Source organism: Podarcis vaucheri (genome assembly GCF_965113315.1).
Source record: "Podarcis vaucheri genome assembly, chromosome: 6".
NCBI classification, from domain to species: Eukaryota; Metazoa; Chordata; class Lepidosauria; order Squamata; family Lacertidae; genus Podarcis; species Podarcis vaucheri.
Window position 1 is genome coordinate 33,071,043 of NC_138764.1, and position 23,995 is coordinate 33,095,037.

Genomic DNA, 23,995 nt, shown 5'->3' on the forward strand with positions numbered 1-23,995 from the left:
AAAAAAGCAGGGCTACTGCGGTTGACAGGTGAGCCGGCTGCCTGACCACCTGCGCGAATGCCACCTGGCGGAGGGTAGAGGCGTCCTCTTTCCGTCGCAGGCATCCAGCCCGTCAGCCACGCTCCTCCCTCCCTCCCTCCCCCCTCCCTCCAGCATATTCCCTGGTAACCAATGGCTCGCCCGACCTCTTCGCAGAGCACTTCCCGCAGGACTGGGGACGACTTGGAGAGAGCCGCCGCCGCCGCTCGACGGGACGCGCCGAGGCAGCCCGCGCCGCGGGGACTGGTGGCCCGAGAGGCGTGAGGAGGAGGAGACGGAGTCTGAGCACCGTCCACCCCGCGAGGCACCATGCCCAGGTCCTTTCTGGTGAAGAGCAAGAAGGCGCACAGCTACCACCAGCCCCGAGCCCCCGATGGGGAGTACAGTCTCAGCCTGGAGAGCGTCCTGGCACAGATCTGCGCAGGTGAGAGCCAAAGCGGTTTCTTTGGCCCGGATTCCTCGGGCGCCTCCGGACCGAGGGGCAGGGGCGGGTCAGGGTTTACTTTCGACGGAACACCCAAGTCGCCGGAGGTGGTGGTTATAGGCAAATGGAGATGTTTTTCCATTTGACGCCTGATACGCAGGCATGTATCTGTAGTTACCACGTGCTTTTATTTAGTTTGTTTTATCTTACTGCATTATGAAAAAAAGTCTTAATCTTATTTTAAAGTGTTTTTTTGTTTAGATTAGTGTCCTTTTATCTTATTGCCTTCAGGAAGAGTTTTAATAATATCCGCTTTTTCACTACCCGGTCTCCCAAATCCACTTTTTCACAGGTAGAACAAAGGGATAAAAGGGCAGCTACCGCGTGATAAATATATCTATCTATAGTTATCACGGAGTAGCTGCGCTTTTGATCCAACAGGGGAAAAGTGGATTTGAAAGTAGCGCGTAGGTTGGCTGGCTTTCTCCTCGGGCACCTGTAAATGGGGATTGTGCGACGGGGCGTACATGGGAAAGCAGGCTTCTCACGAGATCTTTCTCCTTCCTCCCTCTTTCTTCCTTGGCAGACACTAAGGTTCCGGGGCAGATGCCTCTGAGCCTCCCGGAGCCCGAGCCCTCGCAGGGCCGCTTCTCCCCGGAATCTCAGCTGCCCGACGGGGCGGACGGCACCTCGGAGTCGGCTCCCAGCTGCGAGGGCAGCCTCTGCGACCGAGCCGCCGAGCTGGAGGATTTGTGGAGGCCGCCTTCTCCCTCGGCTTCCCCAGGTAGGAGCTGTCGGAAGGGCTGGGTGGTGGACGCGTTTCTGGGCTGCATTGGGACAGGATCCGAGCGTTTTATGGCCCTGGCAGTCTCGTTGCGTTCAGCAGGGTTTACTCCCAAGGGTGTGTGTAAAAGATCTCAGCTGCCCACTTCACTGTGTGTGTGTGTCCCCCCATCTTCCCTCCTTAAATTTCTCCCCTGGCTCTCAAGTTTTAATCCCCACCCCCACCCTATCCCGCATCTCCGACCATTGCCGTGAGGATGGGGAAAAGAGAAACCTTCTTTTGCCTGCAGACGTGCGATGATTTGCGCGCACGGTTCATAATGAAACGCGATTTCAGACGCGCCTGTTTACCTCTTAATAATAAGGCAGGAGGAATCGAAGTCCGCTTCTTGGTGACCCAAATTGTCCCCTTAAAAAAGAAGAAGAAGAAGAAAAGAAAGAAAACGCTTCCTTTCTTAAATTCAGCGATTCAGGCTTAAAAGGTGTGAGAATCTCTGGGTTTCCCCAGCGGATTTTTGAAAGAGCCAAACTATACCTGAGTAATTTCTCTTTTAATATATTTGAAAAGGGCAAAGCGGGGGTGGGAGCCACAGGACGAGCGCGAAGTCGATCTGGATTAGTCGAGGAGATGGGGGGAGAACACACCCCACCCGCCCCGGTCTCGGTAGGGAGCTCTTTTTGCCCGAGGGAAGCGGGGCTGACCAGTAAGGGATCCCTAGCAACGAATTCTGCGCTCCAGTTCGAGGGCGGAGAGATTAAGCGCAGTTGTGTCCGAGCGGCTGCATGAAGGATCGGGACAGAGCTCAGGATCGGGCCCCCGGGGCAAAAGTGCAGAGCCGCACTCAGGGAAATGAGCCCCCAAATGCAGCCTATCATCATCATCATCATCAAAAGCTTGATTTTTAAAAAAATATTAATCTCTGAGCGGCAAGAATACGAGTTATACCATCCCTCCTAGTGGATCCACGTTAAGACCAGATGAAGTCCATAGTGAAAAATTCCCCAACTGCACTACTCTGTCTGTACAGAGGACGATGTGCATGGGGGGGGGGTCTTCATCTAATTAGTAGAATCTCTTCCTTCCTTCCCTTCCCTTCCTTCCTCTCTCTCTCTCTCTCTCTCTCTCTCTCTCTCTCTCTTCCTTTCTTCCTTCCCCTTCCTTCCTTCCCCTTCCTTCCTTCCTTCCTTCCTTTCTTTCCCTCTCTCTCTCCCTCTCTCTCTCTCCCCCCCTCTCTCAAGAGCCCCTTCCTTCCTCTCCCTGCCCTGGACTCGATCCGGGCGCACGGCGTCTCCTCGAGAGCAGCGCAGCCTCTGGCTGGCTTCTCCTTTCCCTTTGATGTGGTCGACCCCGAGAGGAAGCTGAACTCCTCATATGGCGTCAGTCGCCCTGATCGCGTTGAGAAACACAGCCCGAGCAATTTAGAACAATTTGCTGGCGTTTCTTTCTTTTCCTTTTAGGAACGAAGGAGTCATAGAAAAGCGGATTTAAAAAAAAAACCAAAAAATTTAAAAATAACCATAGTTTTAAAGGCGTTGGCTTTAAAGCTAGAGGGAGATCACTCCTAGGTCTATACTAGCAGCATAAAAGTGGAGAATGGGAGCAGGGAGAACTCTCTGGCTGAAAAGAAAGCAGAAAATTTGTGCTGCTGCTGTTTTTAATATATCTCAGAAGGCTTCCTCCAAAATCCTTACTAAACAATTCTCCCTAAAATGACTGTAGTTGTGCAGTAAGAAAGACGAGGACGCTTGACATTGTATTGATAAAATAGGCTGTATCTTATGCTGTATATCTGGGGAAATGAAGATTAAAAAGGCATAAAAGAAAGACAGGGAAATATATATATAAAAATAACACACACCCCGCGCCCCTTCTCGACCCTCTTGTTTGCAAAGTAGTTGTTTGCAATTTGAACAGGTTGTGAGTTCAAGGAAATGGAAAGAAAGCGATTCGTTCCTCCGAGGAGAAGGTTGCCCTATAAAATAGCAAAGGAAATGGGTGATAGGTTTTCTGAATCTTGCCTGCCTGAAAGCTTAGGCATCTCCTCCCCCCACCCCCACCCCCAAAAATCACCACCTGTTTCATAAGGCTACAAACAGGGGACTCCGGGTTGCAACATTTCTGCGGCACTTCAAGCCATCACAACCAAAAGGAACCTGTCTAAGCTTATGACATAAATGAGCAACAGCATGATTTCAGAGTTCTCTGCACACTTTGCCATTTTAATGTTTGATGTTTTACTGTGCTTGATGTTTTAAGTTGTTGGAAGCCGTCCAGAGTGGCTGGGCAGCACATAAATAAATTATTATTATTATTATTATTATTATTTGGAGTTCAGCCCCATTGAACACAGTGGAGTTTATTTCTCAGTAATCTTGCCTAGGATTGCGATGGGTAATATACAGATGTAGATACACATTCTTGTGTATGCTTTATGTATCTATATATACAGTCCTATTGACAACGATGATTGCATTCATCTGATGGTAGGAACAGCTGAATAGTGTAGCGATAATGATGGAGTTGTATTCACCTCACTTTATCCTTCCAGACTTTTATATATTACTTGTTAGGCTATGAAAATCTTTTATGGCTGTTCAGAAGGAAGGATGCTTAACCCACCGTGATACTGTTTACTGTTTGCTTTCATGGCGCGAAGGAATAGATCCTTCCAGGGATCCACAGGAGGAAAATGAAGACTCAGCTCTTTCTTCCGGTCTCCCACTAAAATACAATTTAGAAATCTATATTTACATTTTTTAGCCTGCCTACCCTTCCAGGACCTCCAGGTGCCATACATGCTTGGCCCCACGAACCCCAATTTTATCCTCACAACATCCCCAAGAGTTTGGTGGCATCGCATGTCTTTATTTAACAAAACACTGCTTGATTGTGGATCATACCTCCAAGCAGTGCAAAACACTAACATTGTCAATAAAGGGCAAAGTTAAAATCAAGTATGAAAAAAAAGCAACCCCCCAAATAAAATAAATAGTTCAGCAAAGAACTTACTAAAACACATGTCAACTTCTACATGTCTAGCTTGCCCAAAATGTTTTTAGCAAGTGCCGAAAAAAGAACAGTGAAGATGCCAAAGTTTAGGAGCTGCCACACCAAAAGATCACTTTCTTATGAGTGAATTAACAAATATTATGTGTTACCTGTAACAGTGCCAGTTCCGTAGATCAAAGCAGTTAAGTGGGCATATATGGGATAAGGTAATCCTGGAAGTAGAGGCAAATGAACTGAAGGCATACAACTGAGAGAAAATGTGTGTGTTAACAGCAGCAGCAGCAGCAACAACAACAACAACAGTACTCCACCCATCTGATGCACAGAATGCATTGATTCTCCACATATAGTTTCTCTGTAGATCTAGTTCTGTGGCTTTTTGTTTCGTCATGTGCCTGGATGTCATTGATGTCTGCGTACAACTTCTACAAAAATTAGCATCCTTGCTTGTCCAAAATAATATCCATCGAGAGCATTCAAGAGCCCTTTGGAAGCAAGAAGGCCAGCCTAGAAAATATCAAAAGTAGTTGCAAGGGGCCAAAGTCCAGGACTGAATTAGGAGCTTACAAAGCTTAAGATTGATTAAGATAGTTTCTCTTAGAGACTGACTGCTTGCCAGATCAGACTGTCAGCAGCTAGCCTTGCTGTGTTGCTCGCTCATGATCAGAGATAGAATATATCTCTGGTGTACTCCTGGTGATGAGAATCCCAGTGTTTGAGCTGCATCCTAAATGCTTTTGCATCCAACATCTCTAGTCAGCTTGCTGGGGGTCCATGTGGCGCTGGCAAAGCAAGCTGAACTTTTGGCCCATTCGATAGAAAGCACAACAGTTGTGCAGTTGTGCAGAAAGCACAACAGAGAGCAGTTCATTTGGACTTTTTGTGTAGTGTGTGTTTTCAGTTTTGCTCAGAAACGGAAATTGCTGACAGCATTTCCACTGATGAAGTGACACTGTGGTGAATGCTGAGAATAGTAAAGTTGCCACCTTCTGGTTTTTCCCCAACAAAATAGATCTTGGGGGAATGGGTGTGTGTGTGTGTGTGTGTGTGTGTGTGTGTGTGTGACATCTCACCAAGGTGGGTGTTAGACTTTGCTTGACTTGTTTTTTAATTCTGAATTTCAAATCCTTGCAACCCACCCTGGGACCTGCTGGAGAAGACTGGGCAATACATGTAATAATAATAAAAATAAAAATAAAAATAAAAATAAACCAAAAAGGAAGATACATATGATAACCTTCTTGTAATTGGAGGTAATGTAAGACGTTGTTGTTTATTCAGGCAAAATACTCAAACAGTGCCCACTGTAGAGGTAGAAATGTAAAAATGTAATGCAATTTATATCATTAGATGTCAATTTAATAATTAACTCCTTTAACCATACCCCCAAATCTGACACTGAGGGCTGGCTTTCTCCTTCTGCCTAGTGATTGGCTTTTATTGTACTGATTTATTTGAAGAAGAGCATCCCAGTGCCCCAAACATTCTCTTAATGGCACTAATGGCTTAGCCCCCATCTCTCTCTCTCTCTCTCTCTCTCTCTCTCTCTCTCTCTCTCTCTCTCTCTCACACACACACACACACACACACACACACACACACACACACACCATGCTCATATGATCAAAATGGGACACAGTGGGTGATCTGCCTGAGTGTGAGAAAAATATCGCTACTGCAAAATTGTTTTTGTCAAAGCAGAGCACAAACCTGAGGCTGTAATAAACATGTAACCCCCCCCCCAAAAAAAAACAACCTTGCTGGCTCAATCAATTCATACACCTTTCCCTTTTGATTCTATTTTGCTCTATTCACTTGTAAAGACATTGCTTAAAGTTTTAATTTCTTCTTCTTTAAAAAAGCCTCTATAATTGCTTTATTACCGTACCTTTTCCTGTACTTGCAGAAAGTGCTTTTTTAACCCGTCTTTTTCTTGCCGGGGTGTGTGTGTGCAGGTAGAATATTATTAAGCTACGGCCATTTTTATTTTTACAATTATTTTTATTCTCAGTGGACTTAATCACATCTCTCCATTCCCCTCTCTATTAAACCGTTGATTATATATTGTTATTGAATTATCAGTCTGATAAGCAATAACTGAGGAGTTAGTTGATGGTTTCTTGTAAACTGATTATTCTACTTCAACATTTTATCTTGTATTTTTCCTATGATTATTGCGTGTGTGCATGTGCTTTAAATATGCTCCTTGATAAAATTAGCTAATAATGTGAACTTCAAGGTGTTGGGGGATTTGAAAACACAATTAGATGTATCTCTTACATGTAGCATTTTAATTTTTATTTTTTACCTGAAATGGAGTCAGATAACATATGGCATTTGATTTTACTCCATTTCATGTAAAACTTAAGAAACTGGGCTACTGTTAATAATATAGGAGTAGTGTGTGAAATCTGTAATAACCATAGCTGTCAACTTTTCCCTTTTCTTGTGAGGAATCCTATTCGGAATAAGGGAATTTCCCTTTAAAAAAGGGAAAAGTTGACAGCTATGGTAATAACCCCCAATGTGCATTTTCCCTTTAGCTCAAAACATATTGCAGGCATGAACAGAAACAAAAACCTCAATGCGTTCGCACCTTAGAGGCCATAACAGCACAAATATATATTTTCGGCTGTGGTTCGCCTTTTCCTATGCAGAGTAAACCCACTAAAATTAATAAACTTAAGCTGGTCACATTTATTAATGTCAACCTAACTACTCAAAGTAAGGCTAGCATGAAATATTTATTATTTATTTATTATTTATTAAATTTATACGCTGCCCTTCATCTGAAAATCTCAGGGCAGTTGACGAGATAAAAAATACAGGATAAAAGCACAAATAAATAAAACAGAAAACAAAACAAAAAAACAACAATGCCCCCTCCCACAAACACTTTTTTTATTTATTTATAATGAATGCCTTTTGATATTCAAATTCAGAGTTTGGGTCGTGGTTAGGCACCAAATATTTCGATGTGTAGCCTTATATTCCCAGCCTCCTTTACATTTTAATTGGGAGGGTCTAACCAACGCGGGTGGCGCTGTGGGTTAAACCACAGAGCCTAGGACTTGCCAATCATAAGGTCGGCGGTTCGAATCCCCGCGATGAGGTGAGCTCCCATTGCTCAGTCCCTGCTCCTGCCAACCTAGCAGTTCAAAAGCACGTCAAAGCGCAAATAGATACCTTCTGGCGGGAAGGTAAACGGCGTTTCCGTGCGCTGCTCTGTTCACCAGAAGCGGCTTAGTCATGCTGGTCACATGACCCGGCAGCTGTACGCTGGCTCCCTCGGCCAATAAAGCGAGATGAGCGCCGCAACCCCAGAGTCGGTCACGACTGGACCTAATGGTCAGGAGTCCCTTTACCTTTAACCAACACAAATGGCATTTCAGTAAAAACCCCTCTGTTAAAAATAAAATAAAGTCACAAGGTGACAGGGCTTGAAACATTACAGAACAGCCAACCCTCTGATTTATTGATGTTAAAAACATCTCTTACTGTGTGTGGCTTCTTTCCATGTAAAAATACATCTGACTGCTAGGGAATACACAGGGCACGAAGTGGCGCAAGTTAGGTTAAAAAATCACCTCAGGCAGTGCTCCCCCCAGGGTACTCAAGGGTACGCAGTACCGCCCTCCCAAATGCTAAAAGTGTGGGGCATTTACTGTAACAACTTCATTTATTTATTTAGTTTTAAAAAGCACTGATCACCTGTATTGGTGTGTGGGTGTGTATAGGGTGGGAGTCAAGTATAACCCCAATGTACACTTTGCCCAAACCAGTCAATACTTGCATATTCAAGTTATGGAACCGAGGTACTGCTGTTATGCTGTGGGGGTGTGTGGGGGTGTATGTATGTGTACATGATTCTTGCTGCGAGAGAAGCTTTTTTGTATATAAGAACAAGACAGGCATTCACTAGCAACACCGCATGAGCCAACAGGCGCTGGTAATAGCCTGCAATTCCACATGGCTTTCAGAGTAGCAATTGGTGTACTACCTAGAGCAGAGGTTTTCAACCTTTCTGAGTCCACAGCTGCCTTGACCAACTCCATTCTTTCTGCGGCACTCCTGTGAGGCTCGGGAGCCCAGTTATGCCACCCTTTGCCTGCAGAGCTGACAGCCCCTCACCCTTTTTCAAACACCCTCCCTTGTGGAGTGTTCCCTCAGCTGCCTCTCCTCTCCCCTCTCCCTGGGAGTCTTCTGGGCAGCCGCTGCTGCTGCCGCCCCTGGTTTCTGAGCTGCCCTCCCTGCCCCAAAGAGAGGTGTCTCCTCCCACTGCCCCACAAGGGCCTAGGAATCAGCCCCTGGCCAGCCCTAGAGGCACTATTTATCTGGGGAGCTTGCAGCCAGGGCTGCTGAGATGGCATCAGAGGAAGGGAGGGACAGAGGCCAATGTTGCCCGCAGCACCCCTTACCATCATTCAAGGCACCCAAGGGTGCCACGGCACACTGGTGGAAAACCACTGAGCTAGGGGAAGAAGCATTCAAGGCTTAGAAAAAAATAATTTATCTCTGACAGAAGCACAATAAGAGAGCTGCATCTGGTGCCACAATTGCTATGCATTTATTTAGCTAAGACTGATCATGCAGCAGACACGATCTTGTGGAGTCACAGGGCAAGAACCTCTGGGTAAGTCAGGCAATGCCATTCCTGGGCTGGTTACGATTTAAAATGATGCAAGTGAACTTTTGCGAGACTTCGATGTCACGCTAGAAGCAAAATTGTTGTTGTTTAGTCGTTTAGTTGTGTCCGACTCTTCGTGACCCCATGGACCAGAGCACGCCAGGCCCTCCTGTCTTCCACTGCCTCCCGCAGTTTGATCAGACTCATGCTGGTAGCTTTGAGAACACTGTCCAATCATCTCGTCCTCTGTCGTCCCTTTCTCCTTCTGCCCTCCATCTTTCCCAACATCAGGGTCTTTTCCAGGGAGTCTTCTCTTTTCATGAGGTGGCCAAAGTACTGGAGCCTCAGCTTCAGGATCTGTCCTTCCAGTGAGCACTCAGGGCTGATTTCCTTCAGAATGGAGAGGTTTGATCTTCTTGCAGTCCATGGGACTCTCAAGAGTCTCCTCCAGCACCAAAATAGAGGCATCCAGATATGCCCCCCCCAAAAAAAATCAGCACCAAGTGGTCAAAGCTTCCTTGGCTGCTGCTGCAGGTGGGAGGCTGTCTACTCAGAAGTAAGGCCACCTGAGATCAGTGGTCTCCCTGCCAGGTAATTTGTAAGCTGCCCAGAGACCATTTGGTAAAGGTTATAAACACAAGTGATAAATGCCTAAGGGATGGGAGCTGGAATGTTTGAACCCTTCTCCTCCAAATAAGCTTCCCACAGGTAGAACACTAGCATGCCAAGGAGAAGAAGCACCTTGTCTTCCTCAGGGACATTCTAGTTTTCAACTTGCTGATTTCAACCTCACAGCAAACCAAGGGAAAAAACATGCAACCCCCTTGCCACGCCTACAGCTTAAAATGTTGTGGTCTAGGAAAAGTTTGACCTCTTGAGTCACCTGGTCATAAATAAGGGAGATCTTTAAAAAGCAAACCATGCTTTAATATAGCTATAACTACGGGTTTTTTTTGTAAGAGCAAGTATTCTCTTCCCTTACTGTCTGAGACCTTATAATCTAGCTTGGCATTTTCAAATGTTGCCATTGATTTGGGAAGTTGCATCCCCTTTTCTCCCAGAGGCTTTCAGTATCTAAAACATCTCCCTTCCTCTGCCAATCTGGACCTTGGGATCTGCATGGGGAGGCCGTTCTCATGGTCCCGCTGATGGGACAAGGCCTTTTAGCTGAGATTCATGCATTGCTGGGGGTTGGACTAGATGACCATTGGGTCCCTTCCAACTCTAAGATTCTCTGATTCTCTGTGGCAGCACCCTATTTGTGGAACTTCCCTCTACTGGAAGTGCATCAGTCATCTTCAACATGGAGTTTTCATTGCCAGCTAAAGATGTACTTGTCTCCCAAGGTGTTTTGCGTGGTGTTGGAGTAGTTGTTTGACTTGCTTGCCATCACCCTCTTCCTAGGAGCTTACTTTCTTGGGCTTTTACTTCATTTTTCTGGGTTGGTGAACTACATACATTTATTGCATTTGTTTTTATGATGAATTGTGAATCACCCCGTGATCTTTATCAGCGCAGGGTGGTTTATAAAGGTGGGCGGAATTACCAAAATAAATCTGACGTGGTTGAAAGCATCTGCAACTGTGCAAATTCTTAGATTGTCTCCAAAATGAGATCAGCGCCTTGTGTTATGTGTTTTTTTTTCCTTTCCAAAATGGTGGTGCTGTGCTCCTAATCACTCATATAACTGAAAAACGGGGGAAATGATTCACTCCTGAATGATTTTGCAAGGAAACAGGTTTGAGATGAGACTCTTGAATGACAGAATTAGCCTCACTGTTCCCTAGTTTTGTCTCAGAAATCAGGGCGAAGAAGAGAACTATCCTTTAATCTCAAATGTTTATGAACTGGACGGCGCAGAGCGTGAATTTTAAAGTAGCTTTGTGCGGAGCAAAATGAAGATGTAAAACGTTTGGCTGTTCCTTGCAACCACTGCCACTAAACTCGTGAAAATCTCCAGTGGTTTTTAAAATGAGCCAACTGTTATGAAGCTGTTGTTGAAATGCTTGACTAACAGAGCTTCTTGTTATTGCCTATTCTATTATCTCCAGGAGGGCTTGCTTCCTTACTGTTGCATTTTAATTTTGACAGAGCTTTTAGGCTAATGACAACAGAAGTGTATTATTGTTTGGTCAAATACATCTGAACTTATTTCAACCTGTGGATGAATGGGAGGGAGGGAGTAGTTCTCTCACACATGAACTGCGGCCGTTAGTGACTGTGGGTGCTTCCAGGCAGGCATCCAGTGCGAAATGTGAGCTACCCATGCACACAGGTGTGTTTTTTTTACACTGTTCATACAAGGATGCCACCAACAAAATCCCAACCCTGTCCTTATGTTGCTTTGTCTTATCTGGATTTTCCTCTTCCACGGCAAATATGATGAGTAAAAACAACTCATTGTGCCTCTGCAGCAACTGCTGGTATGGAAGCTTCTTAGCACTAACCACAAAATACGTAATAAAAATAAAAACAACAACCCAGTTACACCCCTCCAAAAACCCACATTTTAAAAGGACATAGAATGTCAATCAAATCAATCAAAGGCCTGGTTAAAAAGGAATGTTTTTGCCTGGCGCCTAAAGGTGTATAATGAAGGCGCCACCTGAACTTCCCTGGGGAGAGCATTCCACAGACAGGGAGCCACTGCAGAGAAGGCCCCTTCTTGTGTTGCCACCCTCTGAACCTCTTGAGGAGGAGGCACATGAAGAAGGGCCTCAGAAGATGATCTCAGGGTCCAGGTAGGTTCATATGGAAAGAGGCAGTGCCTGAGGAAATGTGTGATATATATGGGGGATATATGGAAGAGAAGTGATTGGACCAGACAAGAGGGCCTTCTTGGTAGTTGCACTTGCCCTGTAACACCCTCCCATTAGACGTCAAGGAAATAAACAATTACCTGACTTTTAGAAGACATCTGAAGGCAGCCCTGTATAGGGAAGTTTTTAAATGTTTGATGTCTTACTGTATATTAATTTGTTAGAAGCTTCCCAGAGTAGCTGGGGTAACCTAGTCAGATGGGCAGCATTTATTATTATTATTATTATTATTATTATTATTATTATTATTATTATTATTGACAAAGAAACTCAGCCCAGACACATTCCATCAAGCTCCACCCCATGGTTTAGATGTCAGGTGGTGGCATAGCAGTCAATAGCATGACTGGAGAAAATGGAGTATGTAGACACTAATGTTGATCATGAACAAAGAGAAATAGGATCTGCACAACCTATTTGTAAGATAAGCCTGGAAGCACCCTATATACTAAAGAGCTAACACAACAAAGACGTCGAGTGCGTGTTCTGTGTGAACCCCGTTTAACTGCCTCCACTCAATTTGTGTCTTGACAGCCTCTGAGCGCTCCATCTGCCCCTCCTTGGACGAGGCTCCCCCCTTCTCCGTGCCCTTGAAGCCCTATGCCTGGAGTAGCCTTGGGAATTCTGAGCTGAGACATTTGGTCCAGAGCTACAGGCCCTGCCCAGGTCTGGAACATAGCTCATCCCTCGGTCTCTTCTGCGAGAGGGGATCTGATCCTGCTCTCTATGGATCGGAGCGCAGCTCAGCTCTGGGACTCTATGGTGACTTTGGCTCCTCTGGACTCTTTGAGCGGCCAGCAGCAGCATCCGGGATCTACGTGGAAGGCCCACCTGGACTCCAGCAGGAGAAGAGTGCAAGTAGCATCAAATTGGAATCAGAGCTCCTCTGTCGCCCCCTGTTAATCAGCACTGGTTCCTACAAGTGTGTCAAATGCAGCAAGGTATGGATCATATTCTATGTACAGATAGGTAGCTGTGTTGGTCTGCCATAGTCAAAATAAAAAAATTCCTTCCAATAGCACCTTAAAGACCAACTAAGTTAGTTCTTGGTATGAGCTTTCATGTGCATGCACACTTCTTCAGATTTCTCCACACTTATCTGAAGAAGTGTGCATGCACACGAAAGCTCATACCAAGAACTAGCTTAGTTGGTCTTTAAGGTGCTACTGGAAGGAATTTTTTTATTCATATTCTATGAATCCCCTTTGGTGGCATTCCTCTGTTCCACCCTACTCCACTCAGGGTGGGAGTTATTTAGGGGTGGTGAGGTCCGAAGGCTTGGGCAAGGTTGGTCAAGGCAGAGACAGGTCCCTCTTTATTGCTTAATTTGAGGATGTGTGACTAGGAAGCTTGTACAGGGAAGGTGGAGCCGTGGCGTATTAATTGTTCAGATAACTCTTATGAACATAAGAAGATCCTTGCCCATGAGCCCAACATCCTGGTTCCTACAGTGGCCAACCCAATGCCTCTCAGAAGCCCCAAAACAGGACATGACAGCAAAACCCCTTTCACTGTTGTTCCCCAGCAACTGATATCCAGAGGCCTGCTGTCTCTGATCCTAGACATAGTATACAGCCATTACTGACCAATAGCCTTTTGCAGGTCTGGCTGGACTTCACAATTGTCCTTGTTTTGTAACAGTATCAATTATCACAGGAGACTACGTACTTGTCAATCAGCATTTCAGCTTGCAGTAACAGTGGCACAACTAGGTAGTGGTGTAGCATTGGGGCGGTTTCCCCAGACCCAAAATTGTTAGGAGCGTAAAATTTCAGCATCTGGTGCTGCCTCAAAACAGCTGTGCGCTTTTGTTGCTGAGCTCCGTTGAAAAAGGCTTCTCCATGTAAACCAAGAAGTGACCTCTCCGGACAACAAAATGACTCTTCTTTTCTTATTTTTGTGACTGCCATTGCCTGGGTGATGCACTATTAGGGAGTTGAATGTGCATGCATGCCTGATCCGTTTCCCTCCATGTGGCCCCGGGCACTCGCAACCCTTGCTACACCACTGCAAGTAGGAAATATTAGGCTCTGGACTTAATTGTCTTATGAGGCCCGCTCTCTTTAGATGGTAACATGCATTACCTCATTTGTTTCAAAATGTGGCCATCTAGCCGGCTGTGGCTGCGATCCCTCTTGCTCATTCCACTGGCTTGGGCCATTGACACCTGCCCCACCCTGATGGTACCAATACCTAGTAATGCTAATTGGTTGAACCACCGTAGGGGGAAACACTCTCCTAAACAGCTCTGATATCTCAGGTTCAGGGCCTGCTGTGAGCTTCAGCCCTTCCTGAACCATAATTCTCTTTGTCTTCCCCGCTGCTTCTCAGGTCTTCTCCACTCCCCACGGCCTGGAGGTGCACGTTCGTCGTTCGCACAGCGGCACCAGGCCCTTCGCTTGTGAAATGTGTGGCAAGACATTTGGCCATGCAGTTAGCCTGGAGCAGCATAAAGCTGTACACTCACAGGTGAGAACCCCAGGGAAGGTGGCAAGTGGTTGGAGAGGGTTCATCCACACGGTGGCTTAATGCAAAGAGCCAGCTTTCTGTATCTCTATTAATTCTCTGACGTTCTCCTCCAAAGCACTGCCTCCTCACACTTTCCCCTCCTTCAGTCCAGATTTACTCATATCGGGGATACTCTGAAACAGAGAGGGTGCGAGGAAATCTGGATTGAGGGAGGGGAAAGTGTGGAGAGGCAGTGATTGGAGGAGAATGTCATACAGACAATGAAGAATTAATGGCTGTACAGTGGTACCTTGGTTTATGAACTTAATCTGTTCCGGAAGTCCGTTCTTAAACCAAAGCATTCTTATACCAAGGCGTGCTTTCTCATAGCAGCGTGGGGACTCAATTTACAAATGGAACACACTCAACAGGAAGCGAAACATGTTCTTATTCCAAGGCAAAGTTCACAAACCAAAACACCTACTTCTGGCTTTTGCAGCGTTCTTAATCCTAGTTGTTCATAAACTAAGATGTTCTGAAACCAAGGTACCACTGTACAGTAAACTCACTATCTACAGTACATCAGAGTTTCCCAAACTTGTTTTTGGACTACATTTCCCACCATCCTTGACCATTGTTTCTGCTGGCTAGGGATGATGGGCATTGTAGTCCAAAAACAGCTGGAGACTCAAGTTTGGGAAACCCTGATCTACATTAAATTACAATATAAATGAGCCTAGAGTGACAGATTCATGGGACTAGCAGTATCCTTGGCAGGGAAAGGTGCGTGGGTTGTCATGCAGGGCTGGTGGGGATTAATCCTGATTACAATCCTACAACCAACCTGAAAGGTGCTCACCAAAGAGACGAAACAGTGATATTTCATATGTTTTTGTTGCAGCCTTCCCCGGCCTGCACAACAAACCCATATGTGTACACACACACACACACACACACACACACACACAAACTTCCATCAAATTTGCCGTTCTTTTTTTAAAAATAACTTTTTATTGGGTTTTAAAAATAAGAATAATGTTATACAAATAAGTATACCAAGTTTTCTCATGCCCTTTGTCTATCACAAAAATAGCATAATAAATGTGGGGTAATATCTACAACATGTGGTTCATTATTAGTGGTCAATGTATAAATTCTTGGCTCATGAATTGGTTAAAAAGATTAGGAAGAAAAGAGGGGCAAAGAGGGGGAGGGGGAATAGTAAGTGTGGTGGGGGTCAGGTGATTATGCTTCTGTTCTTCCACTTAGGGTATGTGTGGGGTTTTGTGCCAGCGCAAATTTCCCTTCTTAAAATTATTAGCGGTCCTGGAACACAAAAGTGAAGTTTGAGGGTTTTGCGATCTAGATTTAGAGAAGCATTACTACCACTGCAATAAATCTAAGTAAATCTCTCTTCCTTCCCCACTCCTGCTGTGCATTAGATTACGAATAAAAGAGTTAGAATGATGATCTGTTGCGACCATGATGGACGCATACAATAGACAAGCCTTCTTGTGTTTTGGCTCATTTTCCTCCCCTCCCTTCCCCCCTTCCTCCTTTCCTTTTTCTTTTTTCTTTCCCATAATGGCTTATGCTCTATGCCATGTACAGTGGTACCTCGGGTTCCATACGCTTCAGGTTACAGACTCCGCTAACCCAGAAATAGTGCTTCAGGTTAAGAACTTTGCTTCAGGATGAGAACAGAAATTGTGCTCCGGCGGCGCAGCAGCAGCAGGAGGCCCCATTAGCTAAAGTGGTGCTTCAGGTTAAGAACAGTTTCAGCTTAAGTACGGACCTCTGGAACAAATTAAGTTCTTAACCTGAGGTACCACTGTACTTTGATATTTTTTGTAGTTTTTTTAGCTTTTTCCATTATTAAGGATTTTTCTTTTGTAATTTTGGTTCTTTATATTTATCTGTATTTGTTTAAAGCAAAATAAAAGTATTTTTTTTTATAAAAAAAGAGTTCTTGTCCCCAAACCCTAATTATGCACCCTTCAAAAGCTTCACCCCTTCCTCAACACTGTTGAAGTGCTGGGGGGGATGGGGACGGCACCAAAGAGATATACCATAAGTTTAAAGCATATCCAACACACATTTAAAGCAGATGACGTCCACTAAAGAATCCTGGAAACTGTAGTTTGTCAAAAGTTCTAGGAATTCTGACTCTGGGAGGGGGTCGTCATGTGTGTTGGGTGCACTTTAAATGTATTTTGCGGATGGAGTGGGAAAGAAATGTACAGTGGTACCTCAGGTTACATACGCTTCAGGTTACATACGCTTCAGGTTACAGACTCCGCGAACCCAGAAATAGTGCTTCAGGTTAAGAACTTTGCTTCAGGATGAGAACAGAAATTGTGCTCCAGCGGCACGGCAGCAGTGGAAGGCCCTATTAGCTAAAGTGGTGCTTCAGGTTAAGAACAGGTTCAGGTTAAGAACAGACCACCGGAACGAATTAAGTACTTAACCCGAGGTACCACTGTACATAGATTTTCTTGACTCTGGTGACAAAAAGACAGCTACCTGAGAACTCTAGGTGCTTTTTTAAATTGGAGCTGGAAGGATGAACACTAAAGGCTTTTCATCACAAAATGTAACTCTCTCTGTAATACACATGTAAAACCTGCGGAACACAAGTATCACATGCAGATGTTTCCTGGTTCAATTCTCAGTATCTCCAGAGTGGTTTGGGGATGTTTTCATGGTTCGGGGGGAAATTACTTGATAAAACAGAACATTTCAATATAATGGCATATAAGTCAAGTCCCAGGTTTGAAGGAGGAGGCAACTTCAGGCACACACACCCCTTATCCAATGCAGTCACTCTGGGATCTATATTTTGCGACAGAGCAAATGGCCACTTTATATCTGAATTATTTTGAATAATTCTGAGTTTTGTTTAGGCAAGAATACCCATAAATGTATTTTTAAATTATTGGATATCTGCTTTCAAAACTTCGGGTTTTAATCTACAGTGGTACCTCAGGTTACATACGCTTCAGGTTACAGACTCCGCTAACCCAGAAATAGTACCTTGGGTTAAGAACTTTGCTTCAGGATGAGAATAGAAATCATGCTCCAGCGGTGCAGCAGCAGCAGCAGGAGGCCCCATTAGCTAAAGTGGTGCTTCAAGTTAAGAACAGTTTCAGGTTAAGAACGGACCTCCGGAACGAATTAAGTACTTAACCGGAGGTACCACTGTATATTTTGATATAACTGTGTTATTCCAACGTGTTTTTTCCTCGTGAATATTTTATATTATTTTATGTAAGCACCTTTAAGTGGTACATCAATCTTCTTAAACCAAAGAGGGGCGGAAATCAATTATCAGATTTTTTATTTTTTTATTTTAAGCTGCTTCTATGTACCGTAAGTGGTTAGCTAAGGACAGATATTCTAAAGGCATTAAATGAAGAAGATGTTGCATCTGCATGAAGGTCCTGCTTTCTCTCGGCAGGAGCGCAGCTTTGATTGTAAGATCTGCGGTAAGAGCTTCAAGAGGTCCTCCACGTTGTCTACCCATCTTCTCATCCACTCAGACACCCGGCCTTATCCATGCCAGTACTGTGGGAAGAGATTTCACCAGAAATCCGACATGAAGAAGCACACTTTCATCCATACAGGTGAGAATCGCTACATCCCTCTTGGCCTCCCAGAATCAAACAAACAAACAAATATCAATCCACCTCCCGCCCCCTGCTGTTGGGATAAATGGACATCTTTATCCGCTGGTTTCTTCTTTTGTTAAATCGTTTTTATTAATTTTCCAATTAAAAAACATCCAATTTAGCATATCAAATCATAATCCAATAAAAATAAAAAACTAAAATAAAAAGATCAAATTATCTTCCAAATTATAATTATTAATTTTTGGGACTTCCCATAGTTTGGACCTTGAAGCACATCTCCAAATCTCAATCCTGCCTCTCGTCGTTATTTCCATATTTCCACATCTCGATTTTAACATTCTAAACTTCTTTTTATCCGCTGGTTTCCTCCAGAGTGATGCCGGGAAAGCAGGGTGGACTAGCTGACAGATTTATTTTTTGTCTCTCCAAGGTACAAGTAGTTTTAGAAAGACAGACACGCAAGCCCTCTTCAGCTCTTCCTTTAAAGCAGAGGAGGTGGCAAATGTTTTTCTATGTGAGGGCCACATTCCTTTCTAGGCAGCATTCTGAGGGCCACATGTCAGGGGCGTAAAGAGCCGCTGGACAGAGCAATGCAGTACTTCCCCCCCCCAAAAGATGTTTAGGGGTATGCGTACCCCTGCATACCCCCCCCCGGGGGGGGGAAGCACTGGAGCAACAAATGTCAGTTCCCCCTTTATACTGTTGTTTCCATCCACACTCCTGGGGCAAGAAACAAGATGGCGCCCTCCCCATTGCATGTGTATAGAATTCAGTTGACGTCTCTACCAATCCCTGCGCCCCAGCATTTGCTGCCTAATGAGCGCATTTTGTTCTGCCTAATGGTAGGCCCAGCCAGAAAGTTGGAGGATGCAGATCCGAACAGTCAGTCTTGATACTTGCTCTGGAGCTCTCTTGTGTATTATTGAGTTTTTCCAACTGAACTGTTTGAGGGCTATTTTCAGCGGTAGGCAAGGCACCATGATCTTGAGTTTCTGGGGAGCATGGAAACAAAACAAAAACGCAGTTTGAATAGCTGAGGAAAACTGTTAGGAGAAAGACAAACAGAACATGCTGCAGATTTAAATGGAGCTTTTCTCAGGGGGTATGTCTTCTGACCCAGCAGCCTTCTGTATCCACTGAAGTGGGAGTAAATAACAAAGATATTATCCCCCATGCGAATAAAAAACAGAAGGAGAGCTTTGCAGAGATCTATAGAGTCCGACACCTGTTTCCTACAATGGCCAACCAGATGACTATGGAAGGCCCACAAGCAGGAGATGAGGGCAATAGACTCTCCTGCCATTTGCTGTTTGGCAACTGATATTCAGAGGCATGTTGCCTCAGTTACTGGATGTGATGCAAAACCATTAAGGCTAATGGCCATTGAGAGCCTTATTCGCCATGAATATGCTTAATCCCTTTTTAAGACTGTCTACGTTGGTCCAGCACTGCATCTTGTGGTAGCAAACTCTACTATTTAACAATTTAGCTTCATCAGATAATCCCTATTCTGGTACTTTTGAGAGAGGGAGAAAATGGTCTCTCTGTCCACCATTCTCCCTGTCACTCACAATTTTTCTAAGCTAAAAAACCCCAAACCTGTTTCTCCTAGGGAAGTTGCTCCAGCCCCCTGATATTTTGGCTGCTCTTTTCCAGCTCTAAAATATTAGCTGTACACTGTATTATAAGAGTGGTTGCACCATAGTTTTGTGTAAAGGCATTGTGTAGGTGGTTCCATCGTATCCTACTGATTCCCAACATGGAATCTGCCTTTTTCACAACAGTACCACACTGGATCAACATTTTCATTTGGCCATCCAGCACAAATGCAAGATCTCTTTTCAGTCAGTGCCAGCTTAAATCCCAATGAAATAAGGATTTCTGCATGACTTCGCACTTGCTTAAATTGCCATTTTAATGTCCATTCACCCAGTTCTGAGACAGCCTTTTGGTCCAAAGCTTTATGTCATTCTGTATGGCTGGTGTGAAAAAACGCCTCATATTACACCTTGAAAAATGCAATTCATGGTCATTGCTGTTGTGAGTTTCCATGTGCAATCTGATTGCAAGAGCGTCACTGATATTGTCCATCTCCGCATTGCTAACTCCATTCTCCACCCATGTCCTGCCCCATTTTTGTGAACTTTTATTGGTTTTTAGAAACCAATTGCTTGTCACAGTTTCAAAGTGCACCAGTCTACTCTCAGCGTAATGCCACTTATTTTGAGCACGTGTTGATGGAAAATTAGATGCCCCTCAGCAAAACCTCACAACGTGTAAGAACAAATGGCTGCACAATTATTTCCCCAGGAAGCGTGACCATTAACATTTCAGAGACAGGGAAGGAGGCAGTGAAAGAAAAAGGCCTTCTGTGGTTAAGACGAGGACAGCACCCGGATTTTAAAATCAGGTTCTTCCACTTTCCAAACAGGCACACTGGCTTAGTGAGCAATGAGGGCCACTATCTGTGTGCATGTTTGGGAGAGGAAATTATTTGTGCAATTGGAAATAGAAACGAACAATCCAACTGCATCAAGACTGGGGCTCCTGAAATGCTCTTTTCATCTGAAGAGGAGGTGAGCAATGAAGAACGAGCTGCTTAGGGGAGGAGGGTGGAAATCTTCTCCTGCAAAGGTTTTCAAGGGAACTCTGGTCCGTAGTTTGCCAAGGATGCTTTAAGGAAGAAAAGGATAGCTTCCTAAGTCTGAGAGCTGAGATTCCCATTGAGATGGCTGTTTAGGGGCTGCACCCTCTCAACCCTGACATCATTGCCAAACTCTGAGTTACCTGAAAGGGTAATGTGAGGGCTCCCTTGTCTCCTTCTTCCAGTTGTGCCTTGTCAGATAGTGGCTGGTACTTGTCCTAAACTAGGGTGATTAAAATTAGCTCAAAACTTGACAAGGATCTTAAGGATGCTATCCTAGGGTTGCCATATTTCAAAAAGTAAAAACCAGGGCACCCCGAAAGTTGTTCAGTTTTTTTTAGACAAACCCCAAAGTTGTTGAGTTGAAGGTTTGTTTATTTTTTGTTTCTTTACAAAAACTCAATTCTCCAATTGACTTGCCTAAGATCCAGGACAAAGCGCTGCCTTTTGGAAATTCACCTCCAAATGTCCGGCTTTTGAAATCCCGGGAATGTCCAGACATATGGCAGCCCTATGCTATCCATAGTATTTATTCCAAGTCACCCACCCATATTGGATATCTGGGGGTGCCATTTTCTTTATATATATAATTTTTATTAGTTTTTTTAACATATCATTTTCAACAGCTATTAAACATACTTTTACATCTTATTCAAATTTTTGACTTCCATCAATCCTGTCTGAAAATTTTCCAATCTAATCTCTCAGTATGCATTTCTTATCTTCCCTATTACATTTCAAACTCATAACCAATATCTCTATCTTTTTCTACTTTGCAACACTTCGTATATTTCTCCTTACAAAACTTCTTTTAGTCCTACTAGCGTAATTTGTTGCTCTTCAAATAATTCATGTACCGTATTTTTTGCTCTATAAGACTCACTTTTTCCCTCCTAAAAAGTAAGGGGAAATGTGTGTGTGTCTTATGGAGCGAATGCAGGCTGCGTGGCTATCACAGAAGCCAGAACAGCAAGAGGGATTGCTGCTTTCACTGCTTTCTGGCTTCTGAGATTCAGAATATTTTTTTTTTCTTGTTTTCCTCGTCCAAAAACTAGATGCGTCTTGTGGTCTGTTGTGTCTTATAGCGCGAAAAATACGGTACTTCTTCCAATCTTCTGTAAATCTCTGGTCCCGCAGGTTTCGAATCCTTCCTGTCATTGTGTCCAATTCTGCAGTTTCTATTGGACTTTTCAAGCTGGTTTGTTAGGGGGGCTACGTTGTTGTAACTTTGTGTCCATCCTTTTGTAACCCGCAGGTGAGAAGCCCCACAAGTGCCAGGTGTGCGGCAAAGCCTTCAGCCAGAGTTCCAACCTCATCACCCATAGTCGGAAGCACACGGGCTTCAAGCCCTTTGGCTGTGATCTGTGTGGCAAAGGCTTCCAGAGAAAAGTGGATTTGCGGAGGCACCGAGAGACGCAACATGGTCTGAAATGAGAGCCACACAGAATCTGGGCAGGGAGGGGGAGGGAACCCAGGGAACCCCCAAAACACTATGTCAACAGACTTTTCCTCCTCCCTTGGTGGGCTGCCCTCTTCCTGCCCCCGCCTCTCTTGTCTGGCCACTTCCTGCCATCTTCTCGCTAAACAGGAAGCCAGAGCAGACTGGCCAGCATTTTGTAGAACTTCACCGAAAGGTCTTGGAATGAAAATGGAACGCCAAGGCTGAAGTAAGGTGGGGTGAAGTCTTTTCCCCCCACTCTGTGTCTCTTCCTTTAAAATTAAACACTGGAAAAATAACATGCGCACCCCACCGCCTTAAAGCCCCCAAAGTCTTTGTATACATAAGCTACTGGTGCCTATGAACCAGAAAGTCCTTTAAAAAATGAATTTCCCTGCTAACCTTTGATTTCCTGAAAGTTATTTTTTATCTGGGAAATCTAAACTACCTGAGTTTACATGGTCAACACACTGAGCAGCTTGACAAAGGAGAGAGAGTGACTGTATTTGATTTTCTACCGTTTAACAACTTGCGACTGGTTTTCATCGATTAATTGGACCTGGGACCTCAAAGCCCTGCCTTTTCCAGAGTTTATAGAGCTCCTATTAGGCAGCTTCCTAGGACTGCTCCCAGCTAACTGGTCCTAGGCTCCAAATTTAAGAGTATTGAATTGTGGCCCAATACATTTTTCCAACTGAGGGAAAGAGCCCCTTGGCTACTTCAGCCAACCTTGCCTAGTCCTGGTTGAGAATGCCTGAATAAGTTGGAGGTCAGCATTTAGATGTTGTGCAGAGTCCCCACATGCTCCCCACATGTGTTTCACCAAGATGTCATCTCCGATTTTTAGTCTTTGTTGCACACCCAGGCCAAGTGTTAATCTCCAGTAGCTTCCTTCATGTCAGGGATTTGCAACTTTTAGGACAACACAATGCTCCTATCCAAGAATTTCAGTCTACCTACTTTATGTCCTGGTTTTTTTGTGGTGCATGTATGGCTTTTCCTTTGCACCTGTTGGGAAGAGCCAATAAGAAAGAGCCTTATTATTAAAAATTGTTGAAGAGGGTAGAAATAAGGGATGAGGACAGATTTTTGCTTTTAAATGTCATTGGCATTCTGTGATTAGATAACCAGTAGGTGAGAAATAGCTGAGGAGCTCCTGTTAACTCTGGACTGAATATTTAGGTTATATGCTCTCAGATGGTCTCACGCCTGGAAGGACCCATAAATTAGTATCAGTTTGTTATAGTATGAATTTGCCTTAACTAATCCTGTGCATACCTCATTGTGGGCGGGGGTGGGGGAAGAATCTGTTTTTACTTTATAGATAGGATTGTAAATGCCTTTATTTAGATTTTACAGTGTGTCTTATGTTCATTGATGCATATTTATTGGAATAATGTTTTAAATTAATAAAGTCCCAAGGATCCTCAGAAGCAGTATTTATTTCAACAAGGACGTATTAACCAAACCAGAGGTGGGATTCTAGTTGAATTTACTTGGAAATCGGGTCCACAAATCAATGGAGTTATTTTCCCCAACGGTGTAGGAATTACAGCAAATCAGTTACCAATGCTCGCTGTACGATCAGACAAAAAACAAGACAGAACACTGAAGCTGGGAGGAAGACAGACAAAGCGCAAATCAGCCAAAAAGGTGTCACTTTAAGGCCACACTTTGACAGGCATATTCATGTCAAATCAGTGCCAGAGTTGGAATCCTATCAGCCTGTGCACCATATATGTACCAATATAGTGCCAAACAGTACAAAGGTATGGACAGCTGCACTGCAAAACAATCTGATTCCCCCACAGCGGTGCCCTCCTCCTCGACATTGCAGTCACTGCCTGGACAGGAGTTTATATTGCACATGATACAAAAAAATAATAATCAGCCAGTACGGTCTTGCCTGAGCAGGATCATAGATAAGCAGATTCTTTTTCTAGGCTGCAACCTGATACACGCCTATTCAGAAGCAAGTCCCGTTGGCTTCAGTAGGGGCTTACTCTCTGGTAAATTGGTGTAGGGTTGCAGTCTTTTGATCTCCTCTGCAAGCTGTGCGCATGTAACCTACGTGGCAATTATACAGGCTTAGAGAGCATGCGAAGGAAGCTATTTCAGCATATTACCAGGACGT

General features: G+C 44.3%; 1 protein-coding gene across 4 annotated transcripts in view; it reads left to right on the plus strand.

Annotated features, from left to right (window-relative positions):
• The window catches only part of GFI1 (growth factor independent 1 transcriptional repressor), a 43,935-nt gene extending 20,641 nt beyond the window's left edge, over positions 1–23,294 (plus strand). For all 4 annotated transcript variants that reach the window (XM_082227962.1, XM_082227963.1, XM_082227964.1 and 1 more), the window contains exons 3-8: positions 196–463; positions 1,050–1,247; positions 12,237–12,643; positions 14,034–14,171; positions 17,608–17,773; positions 21,679–23,294. In XM_082227962.1, coding sequence (XP_082084088.1) covers positions 349–463; positions 1,050–1,247; positions 12,237–12,643; positions 14,034–14,171; positions 17,608–17,773; positions 21,679–21,857 — 1,203 coding nt within the window. In that variant the 5' untranslated portion in view covers positions 196–348 and the 3' untranslated portion in view covers positions 21,858–23,294. The remainder of the gene's footprint in view (positions 1–195; positions 464–1,049; positions 1,248–12,236; positions 12,644–14,033; positions 14,172–17,607; positions 17,774–21,678) is intronic.
• The last annotated feature ends 701 nt before the right edge of the window (positions 23,295–23,995 follow it).